The 13,772-nt window shown below is 42.7% G+C and overlaps 1 protein-coding gene across 1 annotated transcript; it reads right to left on the bottom strand.

Moving 5' to 3' along the window:
- Positions 1–2,735: 2,735 nt before the first annotated feature.
- Positions 2,736–13,109, bottom strand: wbp1 (WW domain binding protein 1). Its single transcript, XM_085793379.1, has 4 exons — positions 12,860–13,109; positions 11,584–11,686; positions 10,997–11,164; positions 2,736–6,645 (listed from the first exon to the last, which is right to left on the bottom strand). The coding sequence occupies exons 1-4, from the start codon at positions 12,920–12,922 to the stop codon at positions 6,068–6,070; spliced, it is 912 nt and encodes a 303-aa protein (XP_085649505.1). The 5' UTR covers positions 12,923–13,109; the 3' UTR covers positions 2,736–6,067.
- Between the last annotated feature and the right edge of the window lie 663 nt (positions 13,110–13,772).

The following is a 13,772-nucleotide window of genomic DNA, read 5'->3' as shown; positions in this document are numbered from 1 at the left end:
TAGAGCACACAGGAAGGTTTAATAAATCACCTTTTTCAAACTGCACTACACAAACCTCATGATCAGACTTAGTGAACTTTCACTTGTGTTAGGACAAGAGGTTGTGTGTTATCCTAATTACTGGATGACATAACATACCGTTAATAATTAAGATCAACTGCCCGAGGTCCTTCTCTCTCAGCCGTGTGACTGTCCTCCAGATCAATTTTCCAGCTTTGCCACATGGTGAGGTGGGGCACCAGTTTCACTCTGAGGTGTTCAAGGTCCATCATCACTCTTGAAGCACACACAGGGAAGTTTTTTCACCCCACCTCCCCTGCAAGTTCTAAAAATAATTCAAGACAAAATACCACGATCCTGCAAGATGGGCTACTTGTAGTGAAGTGAAGAAATAAAAAAAGAGTTAGTCAGGTGAGTGCCAATGTTTGTTTTATTAAAAAAATAAAATACAAATGATGACCCAAAGAGTACACAGCAGACTTCTTACCAAAACCAAAGCGTTTTATATGTAATTCAGTGCTTTTATTTTTTTTCCTCTTTTTCCACTTTACTCATTTTGGCTTGTTTTAAATTATTAGGAAAACAATGTAGAAAGAGACTGGTGTGTTAGTAGATAACCTGCTTCCTTCTCGAACTATGGCCTTCCTCATTTTGGCATTAAAAAGAAATCCACATAGCTCAACCATGGCACCTCCATCTGTTTGGTTATTATCTATGGTTGAGGAGAAAGTACTTTCCAGGTTGTTTGACAGAGACAATCACACTTCTTATGAGGACTTTTTCTTTTTCTCTTACAAGTTCAGAGTTGAGGGGCCCACAGGTCATTTCTGTATCAGCCTAATGCGTGCTGGTCTAATGTGAGCTGACTGTTGAGGTCTTTCATATGCATGATATATAAAAATTCGGAAACTGAAGGTGTCATAGTAACTGTGGATTAAAAAGGCAACAGTTAAATATTCAGTCAGTGAATATTCATGGAGATGGAAAAAAAGAAGAAAAGCTGTTGTTGAAACCCGAGAGACCCCCCAACACTGAATTATTGCGACAAATATGAGGGATGGAAAAGGTTACATAGCAAATAAGAATTCATCCAACACAAAAACAATGTATTTAAACTTTTTCCTTCGGCTTAAACAACTCAATAATGTGGTTTATTCATACGTGAGGAGTAGAAAGTGTTAGTGGTTGAGGAGGCAAACAAAAAAGAACAGGAAGAGGGAAAATCAAGAATATGATATAAACTAGAATGGCTTATAAACTCAAAGCCCCTCAGCTGACACTGAAGCACATACTCATCACATCACTGTAGTAGCATTACAAGTATACTTGTTTGTTTTTTTTATACATATGATTTTTCTTTCTTTTTTTTTTTACATACATGTACACAGACCAACCGATGGAGATTACAGTACAGTGCAGTGCCACAAGTACTGAGAGTTATATTGCTTGTACTGGTGCCCACAGATAAATGAACATGAGATGGGTCGCAGCATATAACAGTAGGTTAACGTTGTTGCATAGCCTAGTCGAGTAAAGTTTACAACACACTACAGAGATGCGTGATGCAGGAACGAGGACAGACGATAACTATGAAATGACTGCTTTGGCTTTATGAGACTGGCGGGTCAAAATAAAAAAAAAGTGGTAGTTTAAACCTCTAGCACTGCTTAGTAAAGACGACCCTGAGAGTGGGAAACCAAACAGACCATCGTAATGCCAAAAAAACACATAGACATACAAACGCGCGCGCACACAGAGCGGTGGAAACGGCGATGATCCGTGTTAGCGTGGAGAGATTAACAACTTTGGTAGGTTATTCTGACAACAGTTCTGCATGGGGTGGATGTGCCCGCCTGTTTCCAGGGGGTCCGCATGCAGAGCGGTGTGACTGAGAAAAAACACACACAAACAAGGAAACAGACAATTAACAACTAACAGCTACAGCGATGGCTACCACTTCTGTTACTAAGGACAGAGCCTGGGTGGAGGGTGGAGTCACGGTCCACAAAGACCCAACAGAGCAAACGCAAAAAACATGCAACTGGTTACATAAGAAGGAATTGTTCTCACTGGGCAGTGAAGGGAGGGATGGGAAGGGAGGGAAGGGAGGGCTGTCGCATCACGCACCTCAGCTGAGGTTAACAAAATAACCACAAAAAAAAAAAAGGCAAAGTTACAGCCTATAGAACAAACATTTACAATCAGCTCTTGTTTAATAGGAGTTCTGCCTCAACATTTTTTTTTAAAAAGGACATCCACAATCACAATCCAAACACTGACCATGTTCACATTGCAAAGTTCTGACCATGTTCAGATGGTGGCAACTGTGGCTTTAAATGAACGGCACGGAGCAGACAAATCACTCAATGAAGTAAGTGGATGGATGGATGTTTGTCCACAGTTGATGACTGATATAGCCCTTAATCTAAGTAAACATGTGAAACCCAGGGAGGCATAGTAGTTGTTTGGCAATGGGGAAACTATGGACCTCCAGTTCATTCATGCAAAAAAAAAAAAAAAAACAGATCATCCCCTCATTCCTCAAACCCCCCTTTACTAATATTTTGTCTACATATGTATACAAATACACTGCACCTTAGCAAAAAGGTTACAAAGCAATCTCTTGAAGGGAGTTCATCTTTGTTCTCCTACCGCAAAAACACAAAATGAATGAATCACAACCAGACCTTAGAAAACTAAAACAAGACTTCTTTTTCTTTTCTTTTTTATATATATTTATATATAAACATATTTTCCTCATGCTTTCGAGTCAGTTTATTTCACAAACTAATTGCAACCAGATCCACGGAACAAAAACAAAGAGTGAGCACAATCTCAACAATCTGATCTTCACAAACTCCATCAGTGCCACAACTAACTAGATACACAGTATTTCTATTTTTTTTTAAGAAAACGCCGACACAACCAACCTCTCCACAGATACAAAAAAATCGATCTAAGCGAAACTACGGAACATCTGACAGGTTCAATTTTTGTGGCTTTAAAATGTTTTTAAACCACATCCTTTTCTCACAATGCGAGCACACTTTCTTTCTCGGAACAAGCTCATATGTTTTTTTTTTTCCTCTTCTTCTTTTGTTGATACAAGAGCAACGGCCGTGCTCTGAAGCAATCATGCTTGGAACAACAACACAAGTATTACCATTCAAAAGGAAATCCAGAGCAAACCCACTTAACTACATCTACTCTAATAAGGCAGTAGCGCGTCTGTTCCCGCATACAGAGGCTTTTTTTAAATTTTTTATTGTGCAATTACATGATCAAGACATTTTGCTCTCTAGAGATGCAGCAAGGCAGCTTGAGGTGTGTTGGTCGAGACAAAAAAGAAAAAAGTCTTCTATTACTTCTGCTAATGGGTGTGCAGTCATGCTCACAGTGTAACAGCTCCTCTGAAAAGGTCGTTGTCATGTTAGTATGGCTTCGTATTTACACACCTGCTCAACAATGCAACACAACGGCCGTGAACCTAACACCGGTGCTGCAAATCTTGGCCGACAGCGTGTTTGACCGGCCGGGCCTACTTAATGGTACATGGGACGACATCTCTCATCTTTTCAATTTAAATCCCATTTCTTCTCGCTGTATATGTACACATTTGGTGCCTCCGAGCTCAAATGGTAGAAGACAATCACAGAGTCCTGGGCTGGTTCTGTAGCTCGGAGGAGGAGCTGTACACATTGATGCACAGAACCTGGTGTCGAGTCTTGTTTAGAGGCCGAACAGCTTCCTAAATGTGTCATTAAACACCTCAATCAGTGCTGAAACTAAAAGAGACCATCTTCACATCTCAATAAATATTATCTAACAAGCGAATAACTCCACTGCTTTACCAGCTGGAAATTGATGCTTAATACTGTAGCTATATTTTTTCAAAAGCCACAGAGTTCATGTTTGGAGTCTGTAACATGACAACTGGGAGTTTAAATTGTTAACTGAGAGATGTGAGTGATTGAGGCCAATCAGGAGCAGAGCTTTGTGAGCGTGTGTGCTTGATTGAAGCAGAATGACTGACTTGAGTTTTACACTGTGCCCCACTTCGTCACACAGTATGAGACCACACAAATAAATAAAAAAAAACTTGTTGTTCCAAACTAAATTCACAATGAATTATTTACTGACGTTATCAGTTACTGCTCGTCTTGCACAGACCTTTTATCTCGTGACGAATAACATTTTATGATTTACGGCTGTTTTCCTCTGCGACAACACCCGGCTCTGACCGCTATGCTTTGATTTCAAACTACTACTACAGTCTACTGGGCGAGCAAACGCATGAGGCAGGGCAGCATGGAGTTAACCACAATAGACTCTCGGCTGCAGCTGTGCCCTCACTGACTAGACTGCAGAGCGGAGCAAAGCCTGCATTCACCTCAACTTTCTAACGCACCCACCCTTTGCTGCCAATGGAAAATACCGCTGCAAATCCCCCGCGCTGCCAAGAGCTACAGGGGCCGCGGAGAGCCGAGACAGGAGCAGCTAACTAGCTACCAGCACACAGCGTTAACAGCACAGCGTGGCTCACACGGTCGCATCGGCACAAGATTCAGGGCATCTCGACTTAAACATCAGTCCATTTCTTCATCCTAATATCTGGTTATGGAGTTGTGTGACCACTGTAGCCCCACTGTGGATGGGGCGAAACAAGTAGCACACCGCCCCCTTTGAAGATGCTACCTAACTCAAATATAAAACACAGAAATTCATGCCTCATGCAAAAAAACAGTGCTTTAAATGTTAATCCACGTCTGTGCTGAGTAAGTATTTCAACCGGCTACTACAGCACTAAAAGATATACACACACAAACCTTCCCTACTGCTCTAAAAAAACACCCACTCACTAGTTACACACTTTAGCGGCTCCTGTCGGGAGCTTTGTTGCAATTAATGGTGACACCTGTGGCGTTTGCTGAAGCACGGCTGGTTATGAAATGACATGAAACAAAAAGCAAAAAAAGGTACATCCTTCGTTATTAGCATTCAAGCTATATACTGAGCAATACTCACTCTGACATAATCCTTACATAGAGCCACCACAGGGCTTTTCACTGATTACAAAAAATTGGTGGTAAAACCCTCTTGGCGATTTCTATCAATTAAATGAAGAAAGAAACCGAAGTGGGGAGATCATGCACACAATCAATAAATCATGGAGGAAAAAAAAAGCTGATCACTCTTTACTTACAGTCATGCTATTTTGGTGACCACAGAGCTGTGGCGACCACGGTATGGATATCATAAAGGAAAAAGTGCTGCAAGAAGGATGTATGTCGTTTGAAAACCAAAAACCAAAATGAAAACAGCTCAACTCTTTCCTGCCCCCGCCTCTGCTGTCTGTGGGTGTTTCATCCCCCCACCACCACCCCCAAGTCTAGATGCAAAACATCCCACACTCCAGAGGACTACAGACGCTGGTTACCATGACCTCAGAGCTGACATCACCATGCAGCTGTGCCCTAGATTTCACAGCACACACACGCACACAAACTCTCACACACATACGGCCTTCTGGGGAGGGGGTTGAGGGGGGACGTAACGTGTGCTCGTGTCCAGTATCATCTTTTTAAGTCTTCAAGAGGTTTGATTTGGACTCCTCTGCTTCGTCGTAGTGGGGACAGGGAAGAAATGTTGTTGACCGTGTTGGTATGCTCCGAGCTGACCGTCCCCACCAGAGGTAAAATGTCAGACGGGAAGGATGGCCCGGAAATGTTCTGACCAAGGAGGCGAGACAGAAACGGAAACATGACGGCAGTGCTGGAAGGATAGGGAAGGAGCGAGGGAAACAGTCATTTCTGATTATAGTCACAATCAACTGCTGCCTTCTCACTATCCAATGAAATTCTCTCACTTACCACTAGGAAAAAAAACAACATACCAAATGGAGCATCAACATGTGTTTGCTGGTTTCCCCACTAAGGACAAGCAAAGCGAAAAAAAGAAAAAGAAAAATGAGGCCAGGAGTTTTTCCATGTTCAGCTTTCTAATTGGGAGCCATTAGAGATTATTTTTCATCACCATTTTTAATGTCATGCCTATCTTACGCTGTGAATCACACCATGTGGTCTCCAGTGCTGGTGCTGGGGGTCTGGCTGGGCAGCTCAGAGGTGTGCTCCTTCTGCCTGAAGGCCTGCTGCTGGTGGCCGGAGCAGCAGTCCCCGCCGGTGACCTTGCACATCCTGTGTTCCTCGTCGCTTTCCTCCTCCAGCCCGGAGCCCTCGTCCACGTCCAGCTGGCAAACGCACACCTCGATCCCTGAGTCGCCGGTCACGTGCCGGCGCCGAGTGACGAGCTCCTCGTCCTCCTCCTCCTCCTCCTCCGCTGCTGCTGCCATCGACGAAGCCTCCGCCGCGTTATCCGCTTCCTGGCGCTGTGCTTGGATCGGCATCGACGCTGCTGCTGCCGCTGCCACTTCCTGTTCTGATGACGAGCCTGAGGCCTGAACCTCCGGCCCCTGGTCTGCCTCGGCCGGGGGCGGTGGCGGTGGCGCGGAGGTGGCGTCTGGTTGGCGCAGTTGTGGAGGGAGTGCTGGAACGGTCTCAGGAGGGTTTTCAGAGTAAGGGGGTGGTGGCGTTGGGGGGTGACCTACCACCTCCTCATAGTCGGGAAGCTTGCAGTCGTTCCAGAACCCTGAAAGTTGGTAAATAGACAAGTTTTAGGTTTCCAACCATTATTCCTATAAAGACAGTTGAACCTCCATGTAAAGCCACAACAATTATCATTTAATCAACTGAATAATCAACAGAGAAATGAACAAAAAGCTATTCTGATAAACAATTAAACCATTTCCCTTTTTAGTACAAATAAAGTAATTCATATTTTTAGTCTAACAAACTAATCAATAATGATAATAATGGCTCGTTACAAGCTTCATACTAATTACAACATGATACACCACTCACACAAAGATAGGGATATTTGACTTTCGGGTGAAATATATGGAAAATGTAAAAAGTCCATGCTACAGTTTTGGTATGGTATGTATGGTAATTTCTTCATCTTAAACAACATATTGAAACAAGTTAGTTAAAGCAGAAGTAAGTGATATATTTGTGTTAATATAAGTCTTAAATAGTTCTATCTTCCGACAGCAATCACTTACATAGAGTGTTTGGACCGAAACACGGGTCTGTCAGTCACTCTGCTCTGCTCTGAGCCGAAGAGAAAACATTTATCGTATCCTACAGTTTTTATCCAATGAGGAGAGAGAACGGCATGCAGGGCTGTGTGTGCAGCCAAGGAACACCGTGAATGTGGCGACGTAGGGACGAGGACTGTTATGGTGCGTTCAAGGAAACTCGTATTTTTCCGACCGTGAAGTGGTACCAGTTCGATCTGGTACGACTTCACCGGTCGGAAGTTATGAGTGGCCGTTATAGTGACTTTCACCGGTAAAACAGGTCGGAAAAACACGAGTGGGTTGCCTGGAACGCTACAAAGTCGTAAGTTGTGACTTGAAGCTGTAATTTACGATTTCAAAAGCCTGCCTGGAACGCAGCATTAGCGAAAACGACCGGACCACTTACTTCTGCTTTAACAACAATAGTGGGTATACCACAACAAGACATCATGTCAATGTGTCATTAAGTTGTCATGTGGCCAGAGGACGTCCACTTCTCTGCCTTTTCTGTGACTCTTCCAGTCTCTGTGTCTCTGTTGCAACTCGCTGATGAAACTCTGTGACACTGAGCTCAGTGGACACTTCCCTCTGAGAACATCCCATTTGAAGCCTCAACATGCCCAGGTATTGTTGATCGACTGTTAGGTGTCGTCTTGGTCTCATGATGTCAAAAATGTGAACGGCATGACGAAGAGGACTGTTTCAATACGAACTGTCAGTGAACCAGAACATTCAGTGGTTGATTCATGGATCAAACACTTGTTATTGTTGCAGTTAACCACCTTGTTAGAGAATTTGTTATGTTATAATACTGAAACACTGAACAGTTGGACATGTGCATTCAAAAGTTTAGAGGTCAAATTAGGTTCACCTGTAGTGTAAACCAAGGTTATAGTGCATTTTAGGTGCATTCTGACATTTCATCAGAAAGCCAAATATCCCTAACTTTGTGTGAGTAGTCTATGCCAACCAACTTCACCAATGATCCCCAGAACACACAAAATTTTGGTCAGTGAATCATCGGTAGTCCCCAGACACAGTGTTTTATTTTTTCCTCAACGTCATAGAACAGACCGTAACAACAACAGTAACTAGTCACAGACATATTTTACGACTGCATTAATTTGTTGTTGTTCCATGAAAAAAGTGAACACTTTATCTTCAGACAGGATCTTTAGTTTTGAACAAACTCCTGGAAAAATGCTTCAGGTAAATAACTCAAATGTATTTTTGGAAAAATGACATGGCTGCCTTTGCTGGGGACTAACACTACACAAGTAGATGGAGAAATGGATGTTGTGCAATGGCTTCATTAATGGTCAATCAGATATATCATGGCCTAGAATTTTTTCCATTAGTACCACGGATCACATTTCTCACAATCTCACAATCCACCCCAGGGAGCTCTCATCGGGATTCAAAGTAAAACCTTTAAGTAAATGCCTTCCCACAGAAAATTACACCGTGTTGATGACAAATTTGTGAACATACTGTATTTCTCTCTGTTAATCATTTCACAAAATAACATTTCTTACTAATATATTAACAGAAATTGGTATAAATCTACAAAATATAATCTCTTAGTATGGATGTTATCTTTCAGAAATTTAAAAAGATAACATGAGGCATAAAGTATAAAATGTTGTAGGCCATAACCTTATAAAAAGCAAAAACAATAACCATTGAGTATCATTAAATATCACATTACTATGTCCCCTTGTCCCCCATGATATCCAGTAGGAAGAGCTGCTATGTTGGTTGGGTTTCTGAGTCACTGTCTGTGTACGTTTCCAGTCAGAGTTGTGTTAACATTCTTGACAGGAAGTCAAGCATGTTCAGTGTGGGCGTCAGACTCCATGTGCCCCTTGACCCACTCCTGTTTGTGATATTAGTGGACACGATATCACTTTTCAGCGAGGGTCTGGAGAGGAGTGACCACTGAGATTTGGGGGTGGGGGGTGGGGGGGTGGGGGGGTTGCTCTTCTGGCAGCATCACCATGATCTTCAATATACATTCAGGCAATTTACAGCTGAGTATGACAAGAATGGGAGCGGGATCAGCACCCCCCACTCTACAGTAACAACTCTCTCAGTAAAAGAGCTGCTTCATGGAGAGGGCGGTATATTGTGGGTCTCTGAAGATTACGTTTTTAGGATATTTGCAGAAACGCAGATGTTGGTGGTGGTGGAGAGACGAAAGTTCAAGTCCTGACTTTTACCTGTGGACATGAGGCTTTGAAGAGAGTCCAAAAGAATAATGCTGTGCACATGAGCGGCCAAAATTAAGCCTCAATTTGTCTGAAAGATAGAGGATTAAAATTATCCAAGATGACCTTGGAATTAAGCTACAGCTCTGAACTGAGTCAGGAAAAAGCTCAGGGCAAATTCAGCAGAACCTGAATCCATCACCGGGTCCAGGAGCACATAAGGAGCCCATAGGAAGAGGTACAGGAAGATTATCTGGTTATCTATACGTACACGACCACAAGTACATAGATCCTAAACTGTATTCAGAATATCGATATCTAACCGAGAGTGCCCTGTCCGTCCAATGGAGTGGATATAAAACAACTGCCAAATGATTTAAAGGGGACCTATTATGCTTTTCCAGCTTTTCAGGCCTCTATATATGTTTAAAATGTTGGATAATGGTTCTAGAGGCCGTGGAAGTGTCATATCATGAGGTTAATGCATTTGGAGGTAAACCCTGCTAGATGATTGGGATTTCTCTGCACACCATGTTACACTCAGTTGCACTGACTTTTTTTTGACATGAGGTCGCGTCGACGTCATGGTGTGCCGGACTCCCCTACATGGTCATGCCGAGGTATATGCTCCAGCCGGCCCCGCCTCCTCCCCTGCTGCTCTGTTGTGCCTGGTGTCACAGCGGAGAGCGGAGCGGACTACTTCCTGCTTTTTTTTTTCTGGACCGCCGCAGCACCGGAGCTCCGGAGCTGCAGCGGCTCCTCACACAGGCAGAGCCCGTCTGCAGGCCTCCTTGGCCGGGCAGACGTCCGTGCTCATCGCGGTGGAGAAAACCATCGCTAATAAACATACCCGCAAGTTTTTTTAGACGTTTACCGCCGTGTGGTTATTCTTTTTAGGAGATAAATGTTGGTCTCATTGATGAAATCTTACAATTGTGGCAGTTGGATTAGTTTGAATGAAAAGTGAAGCTGTGAGAAGGAGGAGGAGAGGAGGTGCAGTGCTGCAGAGCTCTGTAGTCTATGTGCACAAATCACCACATTTACATCAATAAATAACTGTTTACAATGAACTGACCAGTCAGTGTTACATGGTTACAGTAGCCTACATGGCAAAGACTACTCTATACCGACTTTGGTTAGGGTGAGAATAGGTCATGGGTGCATTTCATTACACAATGTAGACTGGTCAGATGCAGACTGGAGATGTGGCAATTTGCCTACTGCAGATTTAGCTTTTGTTTGCATACTGCATTTTGGCCAAATCAGTATAGGTACTAGTAGTAGACATCGTCATGGTAACACAATGCTGAAGGAGTGGTTCATTTGCATTTAAAGAGAGGGGCCACTGAAACAGACCGTTTTGCACAGCCCTGTTTTTGAGAGGATGAACAGAGTGCTGTGATGTTTGATCTTTGGGGTATTTTGACCGAAGCACGTCACAGACATGTCTTTAAGACACCCAGGAACTATTTTGTGCAAAAAGGAGCATAATAGGTCCCCTTTAAAAAAACACACACACAAGCCACACAAAGCTGCAAGATGACACTGAATATTGAGCTGAAAAACAGCAGAAGAATGAAACCAACAGTAGATTCACTGTTGAATTCAGGAGGGCGTCTTTGATGAGCCAATAGCAAACATAAAGACTACTCACTTAGGTTGAGTGGTGGAGGGGATATGAAAGAGCTAGATGCTCCTTGGTAGGCCATGAGGCTGATCTCACGCTGGCGTTGCTCCTGCTGCAGGCGCATCTTAACCCTCCGATGTCTGTACGCACAACAGCAACTGAGCATGATGATCAGGGTCCAGACCAACCAGAACCCTAGGAGGGGGAGAGAGGATCTCATCATCATAATCAATTTAACTAAGCAGTGCTTTGCCTAACTGTATCCAAGGAAGAAGTGATGATGAGTTAGGAGTTACTTTTTTCTGTAAAATTAAATTGTCATATGATACAATTATTAGCATAACTAAAATAGTAACATATAATATAAAACAATCATTTTTCTGTGCTGAAACATTACTGGACTTCAAAACAAGTCAATCTTAAGTTGACAACTACACAATAACAAACTAAACTTAACTGTAAAAACGAAACCGATGGCAGCAAGCACCAAATAAAAGTGAATCTTGATATCATTTGGTTAAATGAGAAATAAATGGACATTGAAGAGGGTATAAAAACAAACAGTCTGTGATTTCTCTTAATGGAAAGCTGGAAAAACAATCAATTGTACTTACACCAGAGCTCATAGTAGTAGGTGCAGCACTCTGTCTCTCCACAGCAGTACCCCATCTCACAGCGATACTGCTCATTGTTTACCCCAAAACAGAACTCCTTCGCCTTAAACACACACAAGAGGTCCACAAAGTGACTGTCTGTCTGTGTCAACACTCAATCACACAAGCAAATAAGGAAATGCACAGCAAACTCTTAATAGAATGACCTATTTAGCTTTTTGCTTCTTTCACCTCAGTGTCACTAGGGTTGCACATTGTGGTGACAATTTTCTGTACATTAACACTTTCATGATAGATAGATAGATAGATAGATAGATAGATAGATAGATAGATAGATAGATAGATGCCTTTATTGTCCAACAAGGTTTTTTTTTCAGTCCTTCCCACATATGACACATATCAAAACATTAACGTTACCCCACATTCGCCCACCAGACATTGAGAGAAAATTTAAAAAAACAAAAACACACACAAAACAAACGAAAAACTGAAATTCAGATTTTAACCATGTTTATCAACAGGGTACGGCTGCAACAGAAAAGTTACCAACTGTACTGTACAGGCATCTAAACTATACATATAGCAGTACACAGTACAGTAGAGTGGGAGCAGCCAGGAAACAATACAAGGGAGAGTTCAGTGGCTTTTAAAATGATCAGACAACCAACAACATGTCTTAGTTAGGGGATCAATTTGAAGACATTTAGTTAGGTTAAAGTGCATTTAAATGTCATCATGTATGAAAAAAAATACACTACAGTTACACTGTCGTGCAGTGTTTATGTACGTAGATAAACAGTTGTAATAGCATCGCTCTCTCTTATTTGACGCACATGCTAAAATGTGTGATTTTATCTGGACAAACAAACAGGACGAACCGAGGCTAACGGCTGTCTGTCGGGCTAGCCAATATTGACAACTAACGTTATGAATAAAAACACGTCAATTCGCCGGGTACCAGTTAGCAACGGCTAACGATAATCTGGAAAGACTTGATTCAAATTGTGAAAAATAAAATATAAATGCCGGTGGTAAAACAAACTGGTGTCTCTCTTCGAGATATGACCTAAATATTTTATCGAGTTAGCTGTCGAAATATGGATAAAAACTTCGACGAACTGACGTCATCCTCTGTATACAGTAGCAAACCGTGCCGAGTTTCCTTTGTGGAGGAGACAAAAGGGATCGGCACAAGGCCTTCACCCAGCCCAGGAGCCGCGGCCTCGGCTGGAGCGGCCGGCCGACCCCGGGAGCGCTAAGCACGGAGGGGGCTTACCTGCACCAGACAAGTCCCGGTACAAAGAAGACCTACAATGGATCCCAGTGTTTTATGCGGCATCTTTCTGGGTTGACGGCCGTGAACACGACGGGAATCATATAGCAGTCGGTCGACTGGACGACTTATCGAGGTGACTGCAGGTGGCTCGGCTGGCTGCTGTTGGTGGTGGTTGGTTAACGGTTCAGCTCAGACGTGTTTTTGCCGTTCCATGACTCAGAATCAGAAACAGCCCTGTGTAGTAATACGACCCGCTATGACCGCTACTGAGCCACAGGCGGCGCTGTTGTTCACCCCGTCTGAGAGGGGAGGAAAAAAGAAAGGCACATGATTTCACATAATGCATGTTCAAGTTCAAAGCGAAAAAGTAGTACTCATTTCCATAGTAGGCTGATAATGCCCCTGTTTTTTTTTATTATTATTATTTAATTAGTGTGACTGCTGAAGCAGTCACACTATTGTTCTTCTGTTTGGCCATTTTCTTCCGCCTTTTTACGGTCTTCTTCTAGTCCTTCATACTTTGTGCTATTTCAACAATTCATATATCAAAACGTGCAGCTTTTTTTGAACTTTATCGGCATTACTTTTCTCTTTTTAACTATTTATACTTTTTCAAATATTTAACTTTTTCACAAAAAATCTCACATTCATCAAAGTCTCAACCTCTCTTCTTCACAACTCCACTGTAGTGTAGGGGGTAGGGTAACTGCCTGCCAACCCTAAGGTCACTGGTTCGAATCCAAGGGAAGAACTCTTGTTATGTTATGTTGAATTCTGCTCTCCTCCACTGCCTTCAATTGGTTACAGGTGTTTGTTATCTCCTTGATTACTCGTACCAGTTTGCAGCACATCATCACATTACAATGAATGACAACAGTTTTGAAAGCAGTGTGCTCTCTGTAGCCGAGTGGCA

The sequence above is a fragment of the Trachurus japonicus genome, chromosome 12, assembly GCF_045865225.1.
Source record: "Trachurus japonicus isolate A0001 chromosome 12, Traja_1.0".
Classification (NCBI taxonomy): domain Eukaryota; kingdom Metazoa; phylum Chordata; class Actinopteri; order Carangiformes; family Carangidae; genus Trachurus; species Trachurus japonicus.
This window is presented reverse-complemented; position numbering and strand designations above follow the sequence as displayed.

Excerpts from the sequence above, each read along its gene's own strand:
- wbp1 (XM_085793379.1), bottom strand. The coding sequence starts at position 12,922 with ATGCCGCATAAAACACTGGGATCCATTGTAGGTCTTCTTTGTACCGGG. Across the intron at positions 11,687-12,859 it reads CCGGGACTTGTCTGGTGCAG|GCGAAGGAGTTCTGTTTTGG; the intron begins GTAAGCCCCCTC and ends TGTGTGTTTAAG. Across the intron at positions 11,165-11,583 it reads CTACTACTATGAGCTCTGGT|GGTTCTGGTTGGTCTGGACC; the intron begins GTAAGTACAATT and ends TCCCCCTCCTAG.